Source organism: Suncus etruscus, chromosome 4 (genome assembly GCF_024139225.1).
Source record: "Suncus etruscus isolate mSunEtr1 chromosome 4, mSunEtr1.pri.cur, whole genome shotgun sequence".
NCBI lineage: Eukaryota > Metazoa > Chordata > Mammalia > Eulipotyphla > Soricidae > Suncus > Suncus etruscus.
Window position 1 is genome coordinate 7,227,574 of NC_064851.1, and position 27,108 is coordinate 7,254,681.

Genomic DNA, 27,108 nt, shown 5'->3' on the forward strand with positions numbered 1-27,108 from the left:
CCCGTGGTCCAAAAAGAGGAGCTCCCTTTTTTATATTTTCTGTTAGAAGATTGTTAAAAATTTGCCTTGGGGCTAGAACAACAATATAGAGGTTAAGGAACTTTCCAGATTCCATCACGGCATACTATATGGTCCCCTGAACACTACCTGATATGATCCCTGAGTAGTGCCATGTATAGTCCCCTTCACCCCGAACAAAACAGATCACCTCTTTCTTTTTTTTTTTTTTTTTTTTTTGGTTTTTGGGCCACACCCGGTGACGCTCAGGGGTTACTCCTGGCTATGCGCTCAGAAGTCGCTCCTGGCTTGGGGGACCATATGGGACGCCGGGGGATTGAACCGCGGTCCGTCTCCTAGGCTAGCGCAGGTAAGGCAGGCACCTTACCTCCAGCGCCACCGCCCGGCCCAGCAGATCACCTCTTTCTATAAGAGAAAGTCAGTGGATATCTTCATTTTTATGAGGGGAGTAATGTGCCATTTTTTCCATTTTTGTGAATGTAGGTAGGCATACCTGGTAGTGCCCAGGTGCCAGGCTATGAGTGTGTGTGTGGGATAGAGGGGGTAGGAGTCACTGTTCAGTTGTGCTCCGAGGACCATATGATTCCTGGAGTCAAACTCCCATCAAGCTATCTTTCTGGCCCCATTTTGAACTTCTGATATTTTGTTTACTTTATCCTGGTTTACAGTAGTTTGTAAAAGTGATTGTTTTTCATGTACATGCGCGCACCTAACCATAGACTGGTAGTTATCTTGCTCCACTTAGCCTACCCTCCTCGTTGCAGCATTTTTATGCCCTGTGCTTCTCGGGATGCCTTATCAAATGTGTATCAGAGAGACAGTGATCCTGGGTAAGTGGCAGTTCTAATAGACCAGAGAATAGCCTTCTGGGGCTGGAGAGAAAGCACCCAAAGTAAGGTGCTTCTGTTGTATGTGGCAGGCCCCAGTTTGATCCCCCAAGTACTTGCCAGGGACAGCTACTCCATCCCCCATCCCCACCAACAGAATTTGGGGGGAGTATGGGCCACACCCAGAGGAACTCAGGAGTTACTCCTGGTTCTGCACTCAGAAATCCTGGCAGGCTTCAGGGACCATATAGGATGCTGGGGATAGAACCCGGGTCTGTCCCATGTTGGCCGCATGCAAGGCAAGTGCCCTACCACTATGCTATCGTTCTGGCCCCCACAACAGATTCTTGAAGAATCATTTTTCTGGTTCTAGACTCTGCTGATGATGTCATCGGGATCAAATCCACCATCCCCCACCCCCTTTTACCTGAGTTCAGTCATTTGGGGAAGTGAAGCTCTCCCAGGAGCTGTCCAGGCACATGCTGATGTATCTCCTCCCCTTTTCTATTACTTTATAGCACTTTATTATTCAAATCTATCTTTCCCTACAGTCTTTTCAGAGAGAAATGAAGGTATATTCCAACTGCCAACTCCTTTCTTTGAAAGGAGACAGAGGGCAGAATCAACCTATGGGTCCTCCCGCGTGAGAGCCCTCATCTCTTAATTTCTCTGGCCTTTCTTCCCTATTTATGCTCCACATTTCCTCCTATCTTAAAAAAAATAGCACACATCATTTCCACAATATCTCTTTGTAGATGCTTTTTGGTAACCAATGCACTCCAAGTAAATAATTCTAATTTCAAGTTTTCATGATTGTAGGTCAATTCTCCTTTCATCCTAATTTTAACATTTAAAAGACAAGAACATGTTCTGTTTTCTTTTTTCCTTATGCACTTTTCTCATTTCACCTTGCCCAAGGGTAGACAGCTGTTCTTTATCATGCCTCATATTTGTAATGTTCATTATAAAGAGAGTACAAGTACTTGCAAGAGAGTGAAACCAAGAATTTAAAAAACCAAGCTCTGGGGCCGAAGCAATGGTGAAGCCCATAGGGGCAATTATCTTGCATTCCACCAACCTGGGTTCAATCTTCAGCATCCCATATGGTTCCTGAGCATTCCACCGGTAGTGATTATTTGTTTTGTTTTGTTTTGTTTTGTTTGGGCCACACCCTGTGATGCTCAGGAGTACTCCTGGCTACACACTCAGATATTGCTCCTGGCTCCAGGGACCATATGGGATGCTGGGGATTGAATCAAGGTTCGTCCTGGATCAGCCTCTTGCAAGGCAAACACCCTACTGCTGTGCTATCGCTACAGCCCCATCCACCAGTAGTGATTCTTGAGTGCAAAGCCAGGAGTGAATCCCTGAGCACCACCAGGTATGGCCTAACCCTGCCATATAAAAACAGTCAACCCCCCGCCCCACCAAAACAAAAACCTACAAGCTCTAGTAAAAGAAATGAATTTTTCTTAATTAGGATGTGAAACTATAATAGACATGTTCGTTCTTTTCTGTTTTCGAATGCCTATCAAATAGGTTTCCGTGGTCCTGACTCTGACTTATTTTCTCTGTCACTGACCCTTTGTGGGTTTCTTTCCTATTCTCTAAATGTGAGTATATTTGCCTTGCTGTCCTGATAGAGTGGATAAGTCACCTTCATACTATACTAGAAAGCCGCATTTGTAAAGCAGTTATAAAGTTGTAAAGAGGTTATCCTCTTTCCCATCTGGCTCTCAAATACATTTGATCCTGTCTTTTCTTAAAGATTCCAAATCTATGCAAGATGGCTGGGGGGAAAGTGATGGGCCAGTGACCGGGACTCGCCATCCCAGCTGGGAAGAGGAGGAGGACGGAGGAGTCTGGAACACTGCCGGATCGCAAGGAAGCGCTTCGTCCCATAACTCGGCCAGCTGGGGACAAGGAGGAAAGAAACAGATGAAGGTAGCCTGCGTGGAAAATGTTGGAGCTGACTTATTCTTTCTGCGTTTGTGTGATCTTTGCTTTGCTTTTTTAATTTTTAATTAAATTGCTCTGAGATGCACAGTTACAAAGTTGTCAGGATTGAATTCCAGTTTCTAACATCCATCCCAGAGCGAGTGCACATTTCCTGCCACCAAAGGCCCCAGTTCCCCATCTGCCTTATGAGGCAGACATTTTTCTTTTATCTTTTCTTTTTGTTTCTACCTTCCTTGATGGGTAGAACTGAGACCATTTTCTTGTGAAGAATTGAGCACTGAGTAAAGGTGGAATATATTTTCTTTAGAACAAACAACTTCCTCTTTACCCTTCATCTTTCTCTTCTGTGACCTTGAAATTGTGAAGTAGAGAATGGTTCTGTGGGTAAAATGGAATTTTTGAAGATTGGGTGTTTTTTTTCCCTTCAACTTCGGTTTCTGTATTCTAATTATTCTTTGGAAGCTCTCAATTAACTTTCTAAGTGGTCGAAGCTTTCACATTATAAAGCTGAGGAAGTCCTTAGAGTAAATCCCCATGAATATGTAAAAGAGAAACCCTAGCTAGACACAGTCTCTGATCCTGAGCCCTCTGGCTGGGTTTTAGCTGGAGTTCTGGGGTCCCAGAGCTTCCTGCTAACCAAACTGTCTGCCTACCCCTGCCAGGTGATGACTTTCTCTAAACTTTCCATTATCTTTGTTTTCCAACAACTCAGTTGCTAAGCTTTGCATGACTTGATGAGGATTCATATCTAATCTTTAAGTCTTTGAATCTTTTTTCTCATTGGTGAATTAAGAAGTGGATGGCTGTCCTCAGACACATGAGACTCGTGACCATTTTACATAGGCTCAGCTAGCATAAGCTTCCATCAAATTACAAGAAGAATTGAAAGAGAAAGTACTAACTTGCAAGAATTATTCTGGAGAGGTTGGAGAGATAGTACAGTGTGGAGGGTGCTTGCTTAGTATGTGATCGACCTGGGTTCAATTTCTGGCATCCTGTTTGGTCCTAAGTCTACTGGGAATAGACACCTGGTAGGAAGTCTTCCAGTCTGATTCCTGGTAGGAATCAGGAGTGATTCCTGAGTACAGAATCAGAAATAATCCCTGAGCACTGCTGGATATGTGGCTTTCCTCCCCACCTAACCACCCCCCCCCCCCAATAAAAGAAAGAAATTATGTCTCATACTGGCCCTCTGTTTATAAGATTAAAATGCTGGGATGTAGCTCAGCAGTAGAGCACTTGCCTCGCGTGTATGAGAAGCTGCATTCAGTCCTGGATTCAGTCCCACAAACAAACAAACAAAAAAGCAGAAATTGAAATTGCCTTGATTGGAATAGGACAGTAGCTCCCGAGGGCTGAAGCACATGCCTGGCATGTTTGAGACCCTGAATTGGTTACCTGGCACTGGACAAGCACCATCACGTCCATGCATTTGTGCCAGGAACCTCCCAGAGATGTCAAATCCCTACCCCTACCCTCCCATGTTTTCTGGTCACAGCTTGAGAAGTTCTCCCTCACCACGCCACCATGCTCCAAAAAAGGGCACAACCATACAGCTGAGTGTCTCTTTCTCCAGTTACTTCTAATTCCTTGTGGTGAATGAAATGTAAAAAACAAAGCTTCAGGTAAGGCTTGTTGCTCTTTCTGACATAGAAAACACCAAGAGAGTCATCCAGAGGAATCCTTAGGATTAAAGTGACAAGCTCCCAGTTCTGTGTTTTGAGTCTGGGCTTTAGACATAAGCAACTAAGAACTAAGTCATTTGGTTCTGAGGTTACCGTGTTTCATCTCTGCAGTGCTCACTAAAGGGAGGGAACAACGATTCATGGATGAATCCTCTTGCCAAACAGTTTTCAAATATGGGATTGCTGGTAAGTTTCCTTTTTTTTCATATGTGTAATTTATCTCAACAGATTTTAAGGCTACTTGTTACCCCCAAATCACAAATCTAGAAACTGGGTGAGCAGCATTCTTGATCTTTCATATTAAGCAGTGTTTATTCTCTGTTTTATTCTTTCTGTTTTTGTTTGGGAGCCACACCTGACTGCTCAGATTTTACTCCTGACCCTATGCTCAGGACTCCCTGGTAGGGTTTGTGGGACTAGTAAGAGATCAAACTTGGGTTGATTACATGCAAGCTGTAATCAAAGTACCCTGCCCACTGTATCCACTATATCTCTAGCCCCCTCTGTCCTATTTTTAATGAAAGACTCCTCTATTTGATGATTATAGCTTTTTTATTGTTTTTGTTTTTGTTTTTGGGCCACACCCGGTGGTGCTCAGGGGTTACTCCTGGCTGTCTCTCAGAAATAGCTCCTGGCAGGCACGGGGGACCATATGGGACACCGGGATTAGAACCAACCACCTTTGGTCCTGGATCGGCTACTTGCAAGGCAAACGCCGCTGTGCTATCTCTCCGAGCCCAGTTATGGCTTTTTTAAATTCGCACTCCTTTTCTTTAGGAGGAGATGGTAAAGAGCCAGGTACTTGAAATGCATCTCATTTTCTCTGGCAATACTACTATACCCGTTCAAATAGAATTTATTTGTTTGTTTGTTTGTTTGTTTAGGATTTTGGGCCAGCACCCAGCAATGCTCAGAGGTCATTCTAGGGGGACCCCATGGGATGCTGGGGAACGAACTTGGGTCAGCCATGTGCAAGGCAAATGCCTTCGCTACTGTGCTATCACTTCAATCCACAAATATAATTTTTAATGACCACAACATCAAAATGACTAGAGGAATTTGCTTGCGTGTTTAGTTCTCTTGTAAATTTTTCTTAACTGGAGCAATGAGAGAAAAATATTTATGATTATTTGTATAGGGAATTCTGGCAGTATTTTTCGGTTTCTTATCTCTTGAACGATGTGGGGATACCCTGTCCCTAGTTGCCAAAAGACGGATGACTTGGCTCCACATCGTAACATTTGGTGACTTCACAAGTCACGGGAAGAAGTTGTCATCAGTTGGCTGACACTTATGAAACTTTATCCTGAGCTGACTGGAACTTGAGGACAAGAGTTTATTTCTCCAAGCAGCTGTTTAACTGTTGCCTTGGCCATAGATTTACTGAAACAGATTCTGTGTAAAAAGTGAATTATGGGCTGACTATAGTCCTCAGCAGCCATCATCTTGATGGTTCTAAAATTGTTATTGGAACCTAAGAGAGAGCTCAGTGGGCTGAACCCATGTTTTGCCTATGGAAACTTCAGGTTCCATCCCAGGTACCCTGAGCACTGGCAGGTACAGCCCATAAGTAGGGAGCTGGGGGTCATTTCCAGGCACTACAGGGTGTGGCCTCAAATCAAGTCTTTTTGGGAGCAGGGGCCATAGCTTAGTATATAGTGTGACTTGTATGCAATTAACCCGGGTTCGATCCTCGGCATCCCGTATGATCCCTGAGCCTGCCAGGACTAACTTCTGAGTGTAGAGCCAAGAATAACCCCTGAGCACTGCCAGGTGTGGCCCAAAAACCAAAATAAAATAAAAGTCACTGTCTTGGAACCTGAGAGATAGCAGACTGGGTGACTGCCTTACATGCAGCCAATTCAAATTTCATCCTCTGTGCCTCATGTCAATCATCTAGTGTCTCCCCTACAACATAAACCCTGTAGAGTGCCCAGAGTAATATGTGGGTGGCTTTGAATAATGCTGTTTCCTTTTGACTTTATCTGGCTCAAAATCTGGCTTCAATCCTCCCTCATTGCTCTTTATTTACTTACTTTTTCCAGAGTCAAACTGAAGATAATCCAAGCAGCAAAATGGATTTATCTGTAGGTGTGTATAACTTAGTCCTGGGCAGTTGTTGGGGGGCGGGGGTCCTTTGGCCCTTCTGAATTAGAAAGGCCACTGTTGGTCAGATTCTAACTCAGGGAAGCTCTCACGCTCCACACCAGAACAGGAAGAAAAGTCAGAGGCTTCAAGAGCCAGCAGGATGCTCTTGGGTCAGCAGTGAGAACAGATGAGCTTGCTGAGGACATCCTTGCAGGGATGCGGGCTCAGGTCTGCCAGGTTCTGCAGATTGTAACGAGGCCAGTATTCTAATCAGTACCAGTGACCTGATGTTTCGATATTGGAGGCAGTGGACTGGAAACTAATTTTTCATGTGGCCAAACAGATTATACCTGTGGCCCTATAATCTGAGTCATGTCGTCTCATTATCGGTACTGTCTGCAGTGAATGCCCCTTATTGACAAGTCCCTATCCCCAGTGCCTAAGACACAGTCTCAGTCTGTTTGACGACTCTTTCCCTTGTGCTCTTGGTTCTCCAAATAGTTTTTGAGCTGTGCTATTTAAAATGTGAGGATAACCAATAGACTTCTGGGAGCACTGAGCAAGCTTCAAAGATCTCTGAAGGAAACGTAGGTAGAAGCATGGCGTTGGAGGTGGCTCAGTTGTTGCTCACACCCCTTGCACATGTGAGGACTTCGGGTTAATCCCTGGCATTGCCAACAGTGCCAAGACTAGCCCCTTTCCCCATGCACTACTACTACTACAGGTGCTCCTCCTAGTACACTCCCCAGCACTAGGACAGAAACAACCAAAGAAAAGTGGGGAGACTCCTTTCACCTGGGAACTGTGCCACACAACACTTGAGGTACATGACCTCTCCTGCTCAACTCTGAGTAATAAACTTCAGGGCCATGATGATGCCCTTTAGTCTTTAGTCTTTTCTCCCCAGGAACAGTGTTTCATGTCTATCCTCTTAACAGATGCTTCAGTAGCAAAAGACCACATTTCTTGGGCAGGATATTTGCATTTATGAGTAGTATTCAGCACACGGGCAGCCAAACCACATAGACTCTTTGGGTCTTGTATCCAGAGACTTACTGGAAAGACTGTTTGAGGGAGTCTGTTGGGTGGAGGGAGTTATCGTTATTCATGATGGTGAGTTTAGCTCTTAGCATTGTCTTTCTCTACCTGTGCCATCCCTCAGGGAGCCTTCCAGACAAAAAATTCGATGTGGACAAGCGAGCAATGAATCTCGGGGATTTCAATGATATCATGAGGAAGGATCGGTCCGGGTTCCGTCCACCTAATTCCAAAGACATGGGAACCACAGAGAGTGGGCCTTACTTCGAGAAGGTGAGTGGGCTTGATGTTTAAGCGCGTCATTCCAAGAAACCTTTTTGATTCCCCCCTTTCTCAGGTGATACTTGATTCCGGGAAAAAGCTTAAAGCTAAGTCCTGAGCTAGATTACTGAGCCTAGCACAAACGTCACCTGCGTTTAAGCAGTGACTAGAAAACCTTTCATGTGGACGGGTGATCAGGCAGGCCTAGAACCACCCATCTTAGACTGTGAGTTTTGTCAAGAGGAGTCTTAAGTTTTGAAAAAAATTGATAAAGGGGCCGGAGAGATAGCATGGAGGTAAGGCGTTTGCCTCTCATGCAGGAGGTCATCGGTTCGAATCCCGGCGTCCCATATATGGTCCTCCCGTGCCTGCCAGGAGCAATTTCTGAGCCTGGAGCCAGGAATAACCCCTGAGCACTGCCGGGTGTGACCCAAAAACCACAAAAAAAAAAAAAAAAAAAAAAAAGAAAAAAATTGATAAAGTTTGGAGGGGATAAAAATGCTCTGACTCAAAGGGAAACGCCCACTTAATATAATATCAGGACTTTTAGAGACCATTTTAAACTTAATTCTCTTTTTTTGCTACTGTGCACTTACAAATTAGATTGTGGGATCTCGTGCGAATTTTACACTTCTCCAAAGTCTTGCCTGGTTTGTCAAGACAACCCCAAATATTCTGTCTTGCTGTCTCTAAGACAACTTACTTTCCTCCTCTTCCCTAAAGACCTGTGTTTAGTTATTCTCAACTTCTTGATCTAAGTGAGTCTTTGGCTTGATAACTAACTAACCTTGCTAATGGAGGAGATTGTTTGCCTTATCCCAAGTCCCAAATTTGCAGTGTTTCTGCTCTTGAAAGAAGCCATTAAAACCCAAGTTGAGATCTAGCCTACTTCTCTCTCCATGAACGCAGTCCAGACCGCACCATATTCCAAGGGTTAATCCTGGCTTCTGTCGAAGTCACTGCATGGTGAAAAATGATCAATACTAGATGATTAAAAATGAAATGTCTGGCCTTATTTGTCTCGGTGGAAGGGGCAGAGTGTATTAGTAACTTAGAGACAGGGAGAAATCTTATCAAAGAGGATGGCTGAGTGGGCAAAGGGTGACGATATTATCAGAGCCAAGTGCTCCTCATTGATTGCTGATCCACTCTAACTGTCTTTGTTCCTGGTGTGTCTTTCTCTCCCCTCCTCGCATTCTGTTGCCTCACTGACCAACACTCACTGTGATTGGCTAACTACTACTGCTTTTCAGCTGACTTTGCCTTTCTCCAATCAAGATGGGTGCCTTGGGGATGAGGCTCCCTGCTCTCCCTTCTCCCCTTCTCCCAGCTACAAGCTGTCTCCCTCTGGTTCCACACTACCCAACGTCAGCCTTGGAGCAATCGGCACAGGGCTCAACCCCCAAAACTTCGCTGCTAGACAAGTAAGGAGGCCTCTCAAATTTATCACTGCTTGGCTGTGGCCCGGCCATGGCCCCGGTCCACAGTTTATTGCATCATTTGTCTGTCTTGGGAAATTGGTTGATAACTGAATGCACAGAATGATACTCAGCATAGGTTTTACCGGTCAGCCCATGGACGCCATCCTTCTTCATGTTTCTCGACATGATTTAATTGTTTATTTTTCGAACTTGTTTCTTCTCATTTTTTTTGTCATACTTTCATATTTAACAAGTTAATAGCTGGCTTAGAAAAATGCTAAAAAACTGCATAGACACCTTTTTATCCTGTCATTGAGCAATAAATATGCCATCTTTTTTGGACCTGAGATTAAATGGCAAGTAATACTTTTCAGGTCTTTTCCATCTAAATAGCTAGTTTGAAAAACAAAAACCTACAAAGAAATACTTCAGGGTAACAGCCTAATGCCAAAAGCCTAATGCCTCTCAGTAAAATTGAATATTTAGCCAGAGAAAGTCTACTTCTCTCAGCACCCACAGCTCTGGGCAAGACCAGGTGTGACACCCACAGGGCAGTGTCTCAGCCACTGACCTGTTCTGGTCAGCAAGTCCTTTAGGGTGGCAGTGCCATAGAAGCAAGACTGGTAGGACTCGCCCTGCCACCTCCTGGCCCTCATAGGCCTTTGCTTTCCACAGTAACTCTGTGGTAGTGTTGGCCGAGAAAACCATCAGTTAGGACCAGGATTCCTTGCATGGTGATCTTTTATCAACCATAGCTTTGTGTCCAATTACCCCCTCAAGTCTTGTCAGAGCACATTCCGTTATTAGTGGTCACCCTTCTGTCTCCTGGGAGAACTCCACGTAGAAACGAAGGGCCCATGTGTCCCAGCTCTTCAAAAGCATCTTCGACTGTGACCAGGGTGGCCAACAACACCCAAAGCCCAGATTGTGCTGCTTCCTGGGTTTGAGCATGAAAACACCTGGCTTGTTTGGCCCAGTCTATGGGTAGGAGTGGCCCCTGGAATCGCTGAACATAACTCCTCTCCCCCTATATAAACTGTCACTCAGGTCGAACATAGTGTTTCCTGTGCCTGTGCCTTGAAGGTGACCTTTCGCCGCTCCACATGGTTCCCTGAGCAAAGCTGAAAGGAGGCCCTGAGAGCACCATCAGGTGCAGCCTACAGACCAGGGTGAATTGTGTAACATCCGTGTGTTCAGCACACGTTTCTCTTTAGACTGGGTGTTACCGGTGATTTTTTTTTTTAAATAAATGTTTTCAGTTGAAAAACTGTGATATATTCATAATGTCCAAAACCCATCCCTCTATCACTATTGCTACATTTCTCACCATCCTTGTCCCGTTACTAATTCTTTTTTTCCCTCTTTTTCCCCCCTCTTTTTTCCTCTTTACGTGTCACTGTTTTTCTTAATATTTCTGTTGAGGACATGGGTATGTATTATTTATATAAACAGGAAAATGAGTGGGTTTTTTGTTTTTGGTTGAGGTACAGAAAAATAGGAAACAATCTTGTTTCCTGGTACTCTTAACCCTGATTTCAGACAGACACACACAGACAGACAGAGACACACACACACACACACACACACACACACACTGCACATCACCTAGTGTATTATTTTGAATGTCTTACACACGTGTGCGTGTGCACACACATGAGAGAGAGATCTAGGTGACCCACATGGTTATCCCAGACCCCTTTCATGAGATTAATGTATTTTAATATGTTAAAATATTCAGGAGGCCCTGATTTTGCTCCCCTGTGCTGGGTATTGCCCTAGGGTATCCTCTGAGCAATGTCAGGAGTGATCCTTGGCATCTCGAGCTCTGCTGGTGCTCTTATGTTTTTAAAAAGACAAAATTGAAGAATTTTATTTGCAAGCCACAGGTTTCAGTTAACTCAGCAGTGCTTTTTATTGTTTGTGGTTTGGGGCCTTATACTGACTGATGCTTGGGGTCACTCCTGCTTACCTTAGGGAACCATTTAATTGCTCGGTATCAGACCCAGCCTGTTCTCCAACCCTTGGCGCTATCTCCCCAGCCCAAATTCATAAATGTTTTTGATTAATATATTTTATGAATTAAACACTGTAACTGACATAAATAGCCCTGTCCAGTCCCTAAAAAACTAGGTTGTAAAACCTGACTTAACAATGATGTTTAGGGGGCTGGAGAGATAGCATGGAGGTAAGGCATTTGGCTTGCATGCTGAAGGACGGTGGTTTGAATCCCGGCATCCCATATGGTCCCCTGTGCCTGCCAGGGGCGATCTCTGAGCGTAGAGCCAGGAGTAACCCCTGAGCACTGCCGGGTGTGACCCAAAAACCAAAATAAATAAATAAATAAATACAAAAACAATGATGTTTAGAAATAATTCAGATAGGGTCCGGAGAGATAGCACAGCAGCGTTTGCCTTGCAAGCAGCCGATCCAGGACCAAAGGTGGTTGGTTCAAACTCCGGTGTCCCATATGGTCCCCCGAGCCTGCCAGGAGCTATTTCTGAGCAGACAGCCAGGAGTAACCCCTGAGCAACACCGGGTGTGGCCCAAAAACCAAAAAGAAAAAAAAAAAAAAAGAAAGAATTCAGATAAACCACTGTTAATATATTTACTACAAGCTTTTTGTAATCATTTTCTTAACTTCTCAATGTAGTTTAAAGTAAATATTGGACCTGAATGGTGACAATAATTATATCCATGTCACTTGCCAACCAACTTATATTGCCAGGGTTCCATATAAAATTATCATGGATGGTGTTTTGGATTATTAATTTACTATATAGTTAGTATGTCAAATAACCATGTAGGTTGAAGGGCTTGCTGGTCTTTAAAGACCCTGATAACAAAACCTAAAGCATATGGTGGTAATAGAAAATGGGATTTGATTTTACAAAATGTATAAAAGCAAATTCCTTGTTATGTATCTTACCAAAAGAGAGGTTAAAAGTAAAAAAAATTAGATCCTCACACAGCAACTCTGGAACTACTAAAATAAGGGTTTCTTGAACTACCAGAAACCCCCTATTCGAGGAACCCAGCCCAGGAGTAATTCGCATGTAATATAGCCATGTTATTAATTGATAGTGAAACGTGAGAATGATCTTCACAGAATGTTCTTAGTGAAATGAATGCAGCGTACCCCTCCCCCCCAATATCTCTGCTTTTCCTATGTGACTATCAACTGGTCTAAGGTGAAATGGCCTGGAATTTCTGATAGTGGCTTTTCCACTTATTTTCTTTAACGAGGTAGACACCGATGTTAACTGCCATTTCCACTTTATTTTTACAATTGTTTTTTTATTTCTGAAAGACTTTTAAGTTCATGAATTTCCCTATAGCTATCCCTTAGCCTGATTTCGAGTCATGAGGCCATCAGGATGCATTAAGTGTTCTAGAATGCAATGCTGCCATACTAGTTCTTCTGAACAACTTTGATTTCCCCCCCGGGATTGTGGGGAGAAGGTGGTGATGACTTTGGAGGGCACAGATGTGGGTCAGCTGTGGTGCAGCTTCCTCCACTGTCAGTGGAACGTGTCTGAGTGTCTGAATCAAGGATCCCAGAGGTCCTCATCCTCCAGACCTTGGGGTTCTGGGCACACACAGGAGAAAGGTTAGGCATGGTGGAAGAACAGAATGGAAAGAAACGACAGCATGATTTGATGATGAAATCAGATGGGATCGTGGGAGGGGGGCCATAAAGTGGGACTCAGCTAATGTGGGTGTGAAATGAGGAAGATGGTTCTGAGGAAGGTTTCCTGATAGGATGAGCCCTGGGTTAGGCCAGGGATAGACCAGTTAAGGTGGTGTAGAAAAGTACCAAATTATCAAATGCAGTCGCTTTGCCAAAAGCTTATCTCAGCCAGGACAGTCACAAGGAAGGCCCAGCTTTGGCCCACATTTCGGCCACTCTTGGACTCCAGGGGTCTGGAAGTATGCCCTTCAGCAATCAGGGAATTAAGCTTCTCTTTAGAAACTGATATTCAAACATTTGAGTAAGAAGTTACAGGTGAGTAAAACTTTGTTATCCCTGTAATCATTGTTCATCCCTTCCTTTCTTCCCTTTTCATCTAGCTCACAGTTTGTCTCCTAGTAAAGAAGTGGGTTAGTCTGACATAGGGCCATTGTGGAGATAGGTAGATTATGACCAGACTATCCAATTCAGAGAAGCTGTATTGCAATGTTCCATAACTGATGTAATTCACAAGCCTATATTGATACTCAGGAACTTTTTAAGATAGATCTTAAGTTAAAAGCCTTGTGAGGAAATTGGGTAGAATAAGCATTTCATTGCCTATGCCTTGAAATTAGGAGGGGAAAAAAATAGCTCAGTGCATGTCCCCCCCCCCCCCCCAACACTTGACTACATTTAGCCCTTATAGTTTAGTCAGAGCATCTGATTGCAGAGCAGTGACGACAGGCCCATGATCGGATTGGAGTATTTTTTCCTAATATTCCAACACAAAAATTCAGGAGCTTTGGGCAGGAGACAGCACATCGGGGAGCGTTTGCCTTGCACACAGCCAACCCCGGGTTCGATCTCCAGCATCCCATAGGGTCTCCCGAGCCGGCCAGAAGTGACTTATGAGTGCAGAGCTAGAAGTGATGACTGAGCACTGCCGGGTGTGGCCCAAAACAAAACAAAAAATTCAGGAGCTTCATTCAGTAGAGCACAGGATAGGCTCTTCAGAGAGACGCAAAGCCGAAACTTTGTGCTTGTGTTTTCTTTTCTTTCATTCCCAGAAGGTCTTACCATTGCTGTTCTGTTTGCAGGGTGGCAATCACGGTCTATTTGGAAATAGCACAGCACAATCGAGAGGTATGCACACACCAGTGCAGCCGCTAAATTCTTCCCCTAATCTCCGGGCGCAAGTGCCTCCCCAGTTTATTTCCCCCCAGGTAAGCAGTTTTTGTCTCCACAGTGCAAAATTGTAAAGTCTGTCCAGGTCAGTGGTCAGCAACTTGTGGCTCTCGAGCCACAATTGGCTCTTTCCACTTTTAATTTGGCTCTTCTGTGTGCTGGGCAGCTGCTCCAGGAGTCTGGACTCTGCTCCTAGCCTGTCAGTGCGCACCCTGTGTGGCTCTCAAAATAAATTTCAATCGTGGTTTTGGTGCGATTTGGCTCAGTTGAAAAAAAAGATTGCCGACCACTGGTCTAGGTGGTTTTCAGTCATCAGCTGATTGTGCAGTCATAAAGGGAATTAAGAGTTAAACATGTAAAACATGTGAAACTCGGGCCAAGAATCAAGGTTATCTTAGTGGATCACTTTTTAAATTGTATCATGCAATAATGTTCTTGTCTGCAAAATATTGTGACTATTTTCATCTTAGATATCATAGAGTATCCTAATACTGGCTTTATTTAATTGCATATGTTTAAAATTACTTTATAAATTCTGACAGGTTGGCATCTAGAAACTGGTTTCTATCTCTAGGATTCACACGCACTACGTAAACAACAGTTTCCGAGTTCTTGCTTATGCTGCAAAGATTTTGTTGTCATCATTTACAGTGTCATGGATCTAGCTCAAAACATGTAAGGCATATGTTACCTGAGGGCTACATTGCATACCTGTTTTGAAAGTTTTAGGTTAAGTGAAACTACTGACTGGTTATCCCAGGGTAAATTTAGAACTAAAGAAGGGGCCAAGAAAGTGGTTCAGTGGTTAAGCACATGCCTTTGTATGCATCAGCCCCAGGTCAGTCCCTTGGATGGCAGGCAGGACAAAACATAGCTAATGAGGTAGCAAAGATTGACATTGGTGCCTGGAACAGTTCTTGGTGCTGTACTCATTCTTGAGAGTGCCCCGGCAGCACCATTGAAGCACACATTGGCAAGAGGCCAGTCTTACAGCATGTGGAGCATAGGATGTCCAAGGATGCTTGGACAGGGAAGAGATGGTTCATCTCCTCAGAGAGATCCAAGGATTGCTGGTTTCTGACCACAGCACCACCTGTTGCCCGAAAAAGAATGCGTGTTTTCTTCTGTGTCTCAGAAATTATTTAGCTCCATGTGGTAGAGCCAGAGATGTAGCCCAGTGGAGAGTACAGACCTGACACTTGAGAGACTCTGAGTTTGGTGGTCCCTAGAATCTCCCAACCTGGTTAATGTTTCTATCATGCATATTAAGGGTAGAATAATAGACAGTGGAAATTTCTGATGTGTGTGTCTCTGTGTGTGTGTCTGTGTGTACACCATGCTGGTGATGCCCAGGAGTTACTATTTCCGGCTCTGCACTCAGGAATCACTCCCGGTGGTGCTCAAAGAACCATATGGGATGCTGAGGGTTGAGCCAGGTTTGCAGCATGCAAGGGAAGTACCTGCCTGCTGTACTATCTCTCTGGCCCTGATGGGCTCTTTTTTTTTTTTTTTTTTTAATTTTTATTTGCAGGGGCACACCTGGCAGGCTCAGGGGTTTACTCCTGGCTCTCTGTTCAGGTATCATCCCTGAAGATATTTGAGGGGACAGTATGGGATGCCAGGGACAAAACCTGGGTTGGCCATATGCAAGTCCATTGCCCTGCCTGCTGTGCTATCAGTCCCTCTTATTTTTTATATTACTTTATTTTGGGCTTTGGGCCATACCCACAGGGCTCAGGGGGCCCATATTTTAGTGCCAGGAATTGGCCACATGTAAGCTTGGGTAAACTCCTATGCTATCTCTTCAGCCCCTGACATGCTCACAATTGAAAAGCAAAGTCGGGGGCCGGGCGGTGGCGCTCGAGGTAAGGTGCCTGCCTTACCTGCGCTAGCCTAGGAGACGGACCGCGGTTCGATCCCCCGGCGTCCCATATGGTCCCCCAAGCCAGGAGCGACTTCTGAGCGCATAGCCAGGAGTAACCCCTGAGCGTCACCGGGTGTGGCCCAAAAACCAAAAAAAAAAAAAAAGAAAAGCAAAGTAGTTGGGTAGATGTCTGTAGATCTATACATAGTATGCAGAGGCATGTTTATGTGTCCATATGCTGAAAGGAAAGCTAATAAGTAGAGTGACCACACTGTAAGTTGGATAATAATAGAGAAAAAAATTCCTCCCTGACACCACGCCCCCGTCTCGACCCCAAGCAGTAGCAGATTATTTGGAGCCAGTCCCCTACTCAGCCTCTGCTCATGTACCAAGCATGCTTTGCACTTCATTCCATTCCTGGCCACTACATTCTGCTGCTTGAATTAATCATGAATTGGCTTCTGGTATTTTTGCCTGTTTTCATGCTGATCATTCTTTGGGGAGATTGGGGATAGACGGGTGTGTGCAGGGATGAAACTAAAGGGCTCCCACACATATACCACAAGAGGAGTGTGGTCCCCTGATCTCCATGCCCGCCTGACCTAGAATATGGCTTTGTTCTCCTATTCCTGAGCTCTGTAGAATTGCTCTATCCTATTATCCTTGAGCTTCATGCTTGTCCAGCCTCGGTGATTCTATTCTCACATGCATCCTCAACTCCCATTGGCTATTATAGTTTCTTTCTTTTTTTTTTTTTAATTGATTGATTGGTTTTGGGCTACACCCAGCGGTGCTCAGGGGTTACTCCTGGCTCTGCACTCAGGAATCACCCCTGGCAGGCTGGGGGACCGTATGGGATGCCAGGAATTGAACCGGAGACCATCCGGATTTGGCCACATGCAAGGCAATTGCCCTACTGCTGTGCTATCTCTCTGGCCCCAAAAGCTGTTTATATTTAAGTCTCAATAATTACAGAGAGAAGAACTTAAATTCATTTTTTACTTTTTTTGGAGGGTGGCGTTGGTCACACCCATCATGCTGACAGGTTGCTCTTGGCTCTGCACTCAGAAATTGCCCCTGGCAGGCTTAGGAGAGCATATGGGATGCTGGGAATCTAACCAGGTCGTGGACGGCAGCATGCAAGGCAAATGCCCTACCACTGTGCTATCTCTCCAGACCCTGGCTATTATAGTTTCTAACTTTATGCTTTCTTCAGTAGTGCTGTAGAAATTCCCTTTGAGGTAGATTCTCTTCACATCATTTCTAAATCTGGCTGCTCAAAATGAAATTTTATGTCAGGGTACATGAGCATATGAATATTTTGACCAAATAATCACTTATTGGCTTTTTGGCTAAAATCAAGTAAAAAATTCTGACAAGTAGTACTGAGTTTTGCCTTTGTTTTAACTGCTTTCTAGGGACATTACTCCATTTTACCTTCACTTTCACTGCTTTCTCAGGTTGGCCAGTGCTTCACAGAAGCACTGGGGGAAGGATTAAAATCCATCTTTAAGATTTGTGACACATGTCTCGGGCCTAGGGCTTTACCCTGCCCTTTCCTTCCTGTGAAGTCAGGTATTCAAAATGCGAGGTTCAGGCCAGGACTCCCCACTGCTGTTCTTTGATTGCTTTCCTAAGTGCTGTTGTGGCTCTGTCTAGACCCGAGTTGTGTCCTGCCCAGCTGGAGAGTGAAGGGCCTTGACCCCAGAGTGACTGATTCCCCCCACCCCACCCCACCCGAAGCTGTGCAGGCTTGTCCTCTAAGTGCTCTATATAGCTCCTTTGCGGGTGACCACTTGCCAGGAGTTTGATGGCACTTCTCTCTGGTTCTGTACGTATGTAGAAGACGGACCATGTTCAGCATGAAAGAGAAGGAAGTAGAACGGTGCTGGAGAGGAAGTCTTCAAAGTGACCGTCACAATTTTATGACTCAGTTTTGGAACCTGTGAGATACTGGCATTTAAGTTGGCTTGAACATGTCAAAGTGCCCCAGCTAGTATTTCTTGCCTTTTTTAAAATAGACTTTATCTATTTTATACAAAATTATTTTATCCCTCTTATTTTTAAATGTATGTACTGAAGACAGCCTTCAGTGAATTTTCTTTTTCGGGAGGGTGGGGGTGGGTTTGGTTTCTTTTTCTTTCTTTTTTTTTTTTTTGTTTCTTGTTTTTTGTTTTTGTGTCACACCCGGCAGCGCTCAGGGTTTACTCCTGGCTCTACGCTCAGAAATCGCTCCTAGCAGGCTCAGGGACCATATGGGATGCCGGGATTCGAACCACCACCGTCATTCTGTATGCAAGGCAAATGCTCTACCTCCATGCTATCTCTCTGGCCCTGGGTTTGGTTTCTGGTGGTGCTGGGGACTAAACTCAGGGCCTCACACATGAGGTATTCATTCTGTTGCTGAATTGTCCTTAGCCCACTTTTCTCTTTGGCTTTCCCCTTAAGTGGATTTGGGCAGTCCTGAGAGAATTCAGCCCATTATGTTCATGGTTCACTCATCATGGATGGGCATTTGGGGTGTTATAGGGGGTTCTCTCTTAGAAGTGCCACTGTGAATGTCTTCCTGTGCTCCCCTGCGTCCTGGCATGAAGGTTTCTTTTGCTAGTTTTGAGAAGTAGGAATAGGAAACGTAGGAGAGAAGGGGCAGGCCCATGGCAAGGGGTTGATGAGACCAGTTGATCTGTTCAGTGAAACGGCTGAGTCCGAGTGATGACGTAGCTGGGCAGTCTGTATTCTTGGATCTCTTTTCTGTTCAGGCTTTGTCTGCATCATGCCCTTCTGGGCTTGGAGAAATCTGGAGATAGTCTTCCTGGAGTTTCCTTATATGTGACTTTGCTTTTCTTTGGGGGCTACAACTGAGAATGCTCAGGACTCACTCCTTGTCTTGTTTGTTTGTTTGTTTGTTTGTTTGTTTGTTTGTTTGTTTCTGGTGACCCTTAGAGGTTACTCCTGGCTATGCGTTCAGGAATTGCTCCTGGCTTGGGGGGATCATATGGGACACCAGGGATTGAACCAAGGTTTGTCCTGGATTGGCTGTATGCAAGGCAAACGCACTACTGCTGCGCTATGGCCTGGCCCTGTCTTGCTATTTTGAAGGGGTGAAGGGGCTTGCTTTACATGTGGTCAAGCCTGGTTTTGTCCCCAGCACCATATACAGTCCCTTGAGCACCTCCAAGAAGTAAGCCCTGGACGTTGCCTATTGTGGCCTAAAAAAACAACCAAAAAAAAGGATTTTTTTTCTTTTTCTTAGAATTTTGCCTTTTTAATAACACGCTTCCTTGTACATCTGTTTGGATTTATTTTGTTTGGAACTCTGAGCTTCCTGAATCTTAGTTTCAAACTCCTTTCTTGACTTGGGGAGAAATTCTCAGCTGTTATTCAAATAAGAATTCTGCCTCTGGGCTAGAGAGAAAGTTTAGGGTAAGACTCCTGCTTTGTCCACAGGTGACCCAGCTTCAGTTCCCAGTACCCTCAATGGCACTGGTCCCTTGTGTATCACCAGGAGCAATCTTTGAGTGCAGAGCCAGGAGTAAGTCCTGAGCATTGCAAGTTGTGGCCTAACACCCTAAATAACTAAATAAGTAAAAATGCTGCCCTTTGGCTTGGGAAGGGCTAGTGTACATGATTAGTTATGGTGGAAGGAATGCCTGGGGTTCACCCCTTAATTTTGAGGGAGGGCCACACCCTCCTATCAGGGAACCATGTATTGTTGGGAGTTGAACCTGGGGTTGCTGCAGGCATACCACACACTCAAGGGGAGTTGGTTCTCCCGACCTTTAACCCCTTAATTTTTTTTTTATCCTAAATCTAACCCTAACCTTAATACTAGGCCAACACTACACAATCCCTAACTTTAAACCCTAATGGTAACCCTAACCCTAACTAAATCTAAAACTAACCCTAACACTCACCTTAACCTAATCCTAACCCTAAACCTTAACTAACCCTAACCCTATGTATAAATCTAACCTTAATCCTAACGTAACACTAACCTTAAACTAACATTAACTTTAATGCCTAACCCTAATCTAACTCTAACCTTAAATCTAACCCTTACATTAACCCTAACACTGAGTGGAAACTTTAAACCCTAAACCTGACCTTAACCCTAACTATAATCCTAACCCTAATCCTAACCCCACCTTGTGTTTTCTTTTAATAATACCTTTATGTAAGCACCATGATTACAAACATGCTTGTAGTTGGGTTTCAGTTATACCAACTCCCTTAAATTTTTTTAAACTTTATTTATTGATTGATTGATTTTTGGCCCACACCCAGCAGTGCTCAGGGGTTACTCCTGGCTCTGCACTCAGAAAATTGCCCCTGGTAGGCTGGGGGACCATATGGGATGCCAGGAATCGAACTGGGTCCCTCCTGGGTCAGCAGCTTGCAAGGCAAATGCTCTGTTACTGTGCTATTTCTTGCTCTGAGCTCAGAAATTGCTCTTGGCTTGGGGGACAATATGGGACACCAGGAGATCGAACCATGGTCCATGCTGGGTCAGCAGTGTGCAAGGCAAATGCCCTACTGTGCTCCACCACTCTGGCCCCAAACCCCTTAATTTTTATTTATTTATTTTGGTTTTTGGGCCACACCCGGTAATGCTCAGGGGTTACTCCTGGCTATGCGCTCAGAAGTCACTCCTGGCTTGGGGGACCATATGGGACGCCGGGGGATCTGTCCTAGGCTAGCGCTGGCAAGGCAGACACCTTACCTCTAGCGCCACCACGCCAGCCCCTCCCCTTAATTTTTAAATATTTTTCATACACTTTTTTTTGTTTTTTGGTGATACTGGCAGGCTTGGGGGACCATATGGGGTTCCGGGATTCGAGCCTGGGTCGACCTGTGCAAGGCAAATACCTTCCCTTCTGTGCTATTGCAGCAGCCCTCACATGTCTTATATGCCAGGAACTAATGCTTGCTTTCTATCAAGAATTCTTTTTTCACAGGATAAAAAAAAATTGGAAAAAAGAAATCTAAGTCTTCATTCTTTATCTCTTTTCTTTTATTGGCTAGGTTTCTGCCTCAATGCTCAAACAGTTTCCCAACAGTGGCCTGAACCCAGGTCTTTTCAATGTGGGGCCTCAGTTATCTCCTCAACAAATTGCCATGCTGAGCCAGCTTCCACAGATTCCCCAGTTCCAGTTGGTGAGTAGCAAATAAATACTTCCCCAGGGCTGTGGGCTCCTTTGTTCCACCCCTTCTTGAGGTAGGGTTAGGGAAGAGGGGCACCTGTAACTGGCAGAGCAAGGCCAGGACTGAGCTCTTCGAGCTGTACCGTAGCCTAGCTTAGGGAGTTCCTCCTTCCCTCCACCCTAGGCGTGTCAGCTTCTCCTGCAGCAGCAGCAGCAGCAACAGCTCCTGCAGAACCAGAGGAAGATTTCCCAAGCCGTGCGCCAACAGCAAGAGCAGCAGGTACGGCGAGGCCTAGTGGGGGGCAGGGCGTCGGTGCCATCTCTCCGGGAGGCTGACTTGCTCTTCCTGCAGCTGGCCCGAATGGTGAGTGTGCTCCAACAGCAACAGCAGCAGAGGCAGCCGAGCATGAAGCATTCTCCGTCACATCCTGTGGGGCCCAAGCCACACTTGGACAACATGGTTCCCAACGCGCTGAATGTGGGGCTCCCAGACCTTCAAACCAAAGGGCCAGTACCTGGATATGGTTCTGGTGAGTTATTTGTCATGAAGACAAACATGTCTTTGTTTTGTTTTGTGTACAGTCTTCCAGTCTCATGTGAATGTAACAGTGGTATAGGTTGAGCCTATACCACATTGTCATGAGAGCCTTCAAAGTAGGTAAATAGGGGCCGGCAAGGTGGCGCTAGAGGTAAGGTATCTGCCTTGCAAGCACTAGCCAAGGAAGGACCTCGGTTCGATCTCCCGGCGTCCCATATGGGATGCCAAGGATCGAATCCAGGTTTACTATATGCAAGGCAAATGGCCTACCTGCTATGCTTTTCAGCCCTAAGTCTCCTTTTTTTTTTTTTTTTTTTTTTAACAAAAGACGCATCTAAGTTATCTCAGTATTCTAGAGTTTTCATTGATTTTCCACAGTACCACATAATCCATACAGAAACAGAGCAGGGTTTCAACTTCTAGACTGTCAAGTCTTTCACTTCTCTGCCTTGGCAGATTTCCTTATACCCAGGAATCTCTGAATATCAGTATAAATGTTTTTTCATACTTTCTGCACAGGGCTAAAGTTAAGGTCTTTAAAATATGTGCAAGTTGGGGGGCCAGAAGATAGCACAGTGGTAGGGCATTTGCCTTGTATGCAGCCAACCCAGGACAGACAGTGGTTCGGTTCCCAGAATCCCATATGGTACCTGAGCCTGCCAATAGTGATTTCTGAGCGCAGTGCCAGGAATAATCCGAGTGCTGCCGGGTGTAACCCAAAAACAAAAATAAAAAAACAGAATCGTGCAAGTTGAGGGGTTTATTACCTCCATCCATGAGATTGCTTGTCTTAAAAACATGAGAAATTACAATTAACATTATAAACGTAATAGAGAAAATTATTTTGATATTAGTATTTCATCTGGTTTAAATAGATGTAGTACATGTAAGGTTATACCTTTGACATTCATCAAGAATTTGTTGGCAGAAAAATTATACCTCTTCCCGAATACAGAACATGTTGTAAACAAAATCCAAACTGTGAGGCAACCACGACTTAAAAATAAAATCGAAATCACCAAAAACCGTCACTATGCAGTGGGTTTCGGATATGGATGACATTTCAGTGGTCAGAACGGTCCTGTTCTATATAAACCCAAAAAGAGATTTGGAGGAAGCCCCTGAAAATCCATGTTCCCGAGTTAGAGTCCCTCTGTTCAGATAGCTTTGGCTCTGTTGTTTATTTCTGGAATGTCCCCCTGGGATCGGGTACTCCTTAATTTGGAGGTGACTATCTGCACAGATGAGTAAAGAATTTAGGGACCCCTTGATCCAGGATAGTTTTCAGGCATTCATTTTTAGATCTTCAACTTCTGCCAACTCTTCTTTAAAATGCTCTTGAGAATTGAATTCAATTGAGAACAGTCTTGCCTCTTTGAAGAGCAACAGTTGGGTCTCTGCCTCTTTTGAACTGGACCTCCCTTCCTGACTTAGAGGGGACAATTTTCACTATGTTCATGCCTTCCAATGAGTCTGAGTGATTTGATATGTGCTGACTTGTTCTGAATTTAGATACTGTGGCTAGAGATTCCCAGATCTCTAGTATGTGGCCTACTACCTCCTTTTATTTTCTTTTTATTTTATTAAACTTGATTTCTTTTTAAATAAATTCTTTATTGAACCATGAGATCCATAGTCACAGAGTTGTTCATGATTGAGTTTTAGTACAATACAATATCCAACACCCTCCACCAGTGCACATTTCTCCCACTGTCCCCAGCTTCCCTCCTGCCACTGTGGCAGACATTCCCCCTATCTTTTTTTTTTTTTTAGACACTGTGCTTTGCAGTTTCGTTCTTAAAGGGGTATCCTGCTTTGCTATTTGTAGCAAGTTTTCTATCATGGACTGGCCCTCCTGGCCCTCATCTTTTTGTCTCTGGATATTATTATCCTATCTTTTTTAAAATATATTCCACAAATCATTCTATATCTATCCCTGTCCATTTGACTCATTTCACTCAGCATAATACTGTCCATATCCACTCATATATAAGCAAATGTCATCCAAATGAAAAAATACAGCTGCATAGTATTCCCTTGTATGGATATACCACAGTTTCTTTAGCCACTCTGCAGTTCTTTGGTTGTTTCCAGATTCTGTCCATTGTGAACAGTGCTGCAATGAACATAGGGGTGCAGAGGGCTTTTCTTTTCTTTCTTTCTTTTTTTTTTTTTTTTGTTTGTTTGTTTGTTTAATTAGTTTTTGGATTTTGGGCCATATCCAGCGGCCCTCAGGAGTTACTCTCCTGGTTCTGTACTCAGATATCATTCCTGGAAGGGAGGACCATATGGGGTGCTGGGAATCAAACCCAGATCTGCCCCACGTTGGCCACGTGTAAGGCAAAAGCTCTACTGCTGTACTGTCTCTCTGGCCACTACAGAGGGCTTTTCTGCTTTGTGTTTTTAGGGTATATTTCTAGGAGCAGTATTGTTGTAGGAATTCACAGAAATAAGTGATTTGGGGGCCCGGAGAGATAGCACAGCGGTGTTTGCCTTGCAAGCAGCTGATCCAGGACCTAAGGTGGTTGGTTCGAATCCCGGTGTCCCATATGGTCCCCCGTGCCTGCCAGGAGCTATTTCTGAGAGACAGCCAGGAGTAACCCCTGAGCAACGCCGGGTGTAGCCCAAAAAAAAAAAAAAAGTGATTTTGAATCAAGGCAGCTTTGTCCCATCTATTTCTTTACACAAGGTATCTTGAGAGCTGTATATGTACAAAACTAAGAAAAATAGAAATGGTGTGAGCTTGATCTTACTGCAATCAGTCACTTATGGGTCTTTGAACTAATTGAAAACCCAAATATCTGGGACCAGGAATACGATTTAGTGGTAGAGCACTTGCCTGCCAGAGGTCTTGAGTTTGGGTCTTAGTACCATCCATTATTTCTCAACACCTCCAAAAAAAAAAAGAAAAAAAAAAGGAAAGTGGGGGTCACTTAATGTAATTGAAAGAGCTTTTCCAAGAAAATCTTATTTGGAACTTAATCAACATTTCTGTTTACATGAGATTCAGTGTGAAGTAGTTATGCACATTAGAGGTTATTTAAATGGCATAAAAATAACTTGTATAGGAACATTGTGACTGAGACTCAACCATCAACAGCTTTGTAGCTGTGTACCTCACAGTGATTCGATTTAAACAGTTCAGTTAAAAATAGGAACTTGTTCAGGACTGAAGAGATAGGACAGCGGGTAAGGCACTTACTTGCCTTGCATGCAGCCAATCTGGGCTCAATCCCTGGAACCCCAAGAAGGATCCCTGAGTTTAAAGCTGGTGTGGCCCCCAAAAGAAGAAGAATGATGATAATGATAATGACTGTCTTGAGACTGCCTCCTTATCGCCCGTGCTTATTAGATACAGATTTGGGTAGTTAATGCGGGCAGCTCGAAGTTAAATGTGTTTAGGGGGTTGTTTTTGTTTTGAAGCAAACCTGGTGGTACTAAGGGAAGTGGAGCCCTCCTTCATAAACAGTGCTGGGGAATGCAAAATATCCACTCTGGCCCTTAACGCTATTTCCCTGGTCCACACCTGAGTTATTCTTTCATTACTAAAGTAGTAGTCTGTTACATTTTAATGCATAACAAGTGTAATAGAAAAGAAAGTGCCCAGTGAGTGGACTACATCAAGTCTGTGCAGTCGAGCATGAAGGGTGGGGTGGGATTAGTTAAGGACACTTGTGGAGGGGGAAATTGGAGAAAATTTCCTCTAGGAGTTAAGCCCTGAGCCAAATGGAAGTCAAGAAGAACTGAGGCTGAATTGCTGTGTGTGGAGGTTGGAGAAGGTGATTCTAGCAAAGACAGATAGATAAGGTGTGTGAAAGGTTTAGTTTGTAAGGAGAATAAGATAGGTGCAAGTGATCTACTCCGGAATTAATTCCCAGGAAAGCAGGGGTCATATCTTATCTTTTTCTTTTCTTTTTTTTTTTTTTTATCGAACCTTAATTTCTGACACAGAGCCAGGTCCAGTCAGGACTTTCCTGGCTATTCATTCAACCAAATTGACTTTTTTTATTTGAACGATTTGTGTTGGTGAGTTGGGGAATCCTGGAGACCAGTTGATGGAATGAGGCTCTGGTGAATGATTAAGTCGCAGAGAGCCAGTCTTTTCTAGCACTGGAGCAATAGCACTATGGGGAAGGGGCATTTGCTTTGCATGCTGCCTACTGGGTTCAGTTACCAGCATTCAGTTCCCTGAACACTACCAGGAGTCATTTCTGAACACAGCCAGGAGAATACCTGAGCATCTCCAAGTGAGCCTCCGCTCCAAAAGAAAAAGTCAGTATTTCTCTGGATTTTTGAAGGCTTGAGAATTACTAACTGGCCCCTCTTGCTTCCTCACAATCGTGAGTAATTGTTTGTGGTTCCTTCTTCTGTGCAGTCTCACTGATGTTTGCAGGCTGCTGTCCGCATCATAGAGATGTCGCTCCATGTAGACCTCATGTGGGTTTTGGGGTTTTAGATAGAAGCTTTTAGCGCTCCCTTTTAGGATGTTGGTTGTAGAGAGGCTATGTTTGGGTCATACTTGGCGCAGGGTCTTCACCCAGCATATGTGCAGGGGATCCTGGGGTGCTGTGATAGAGCCTGGGTCTCCATCACACCAGCCCTTTGAACTGGCTCACCTTGGCCCCTCCAGGCACTTTGACCTCCTGTTCTCCCTAACTTCCTCTTTGACATTGTTCCCCCAATCACATTTGGTTGTGGTGCTATCATTGAGATGGCCTAAGATGCAGGAGGCGGAGCTGTGCCAACTGTCCACTTCCCCAGAGATTTCCTAACTCTTGTTCATTGGAGGGGCTTAGTGTCCTTGTTATAAAATAACCCTAAATAGCTGGAATGAAACAACTTATTTTCTATCCTTCAAAGAAGGGTAGCCCTAATTTCAAGAAAATAAAAGGGATCATTCTTCATTGTCATACTACTACTCGCAGTCTTTGCCATAACCCTGGTGGCTTGCAGAGGAGCCCTTTCTTTCTCGTTGATTGGAGCTGAGTCTTCAGACAGTTTGGGGGTCCAACCCTTGGGCTGTTTTTTTCTGTCATTGACTGAATTACCTGAGGAAAAACCCACTTGGCACCATGAAGGCCTTATTTTTCTCAACTTCTCTGCCTCATTTCCTTTCCACTACCTAGGACAAAGGAACAAAATATTTAGAACTCTCCCTCCAACCCCTCACTTAATTTGAATGGTTGCCAGCTCATTCATTCCGTAGACAACTTGCTTCCCACCCTCACAACTTGCTTCCCACCCTCACCCTCCTAGGCACAACCACTTGGATTGGTAAAGCCAGAAGGAGCAGCAACACTCCATTAGGAAGTGTTAGAACAAGGAGCCAGAGCACAGTGGGAAGGGCTTTGCCTTATGTGTACTCGACCTGAGCTCAATACCATACGGTCCCCCCAGCACCACTGGGAGTGAT

The 27,108-nt window shown here is 44.4% G+C and overlaps 1 protein-coding gene across 1 annotated transcript in view; it reads left to right on the top strand.

Moving 5' to 3' along the window:
- The window catches only part of TNRC6B (trinucleotide repeat containing adaptor 6B), a 166,434-nt gene that overhangs the window by 117,169 nt on the left and 22,157 nt on the right, over positions 1-27,108 (top strand). Inside the window, exons 8-16 of the mRNA XM_049771535.1 lie at positions 2,614-2,789; positions 4,601-4,675; positions 6,535-6,580; positions 7,740-7,888; positions 9,130-9,300; positions 14,065-14,190; positions 21,039-21,170; positions 21,342-21,437; positions 21,510-21,687. Coding sequence (XP_049627492.1) covers positions 2,614-2,789; positions 4,601-4,675; positions 6,535-6,580; positions 7,740-7,888; positions 9,130-9,300; positions 14,065-14,190; positions 21,039-21,170; positions 21,342-21,437; positions 21,510-21,687 — 1,149 coding nt within the window. The remainder of the gene's footprint in view (positions 1-2,613; positions 2,790-4,600; positions 4,676-6,534; positions 6,581-7,739; positions 7,889-9,129; positions 9,301-14,064; positions 14,191-21,038; positions 21,171-21,341; positions 21,438-21,509; positions 21,688-27,108) is intronic.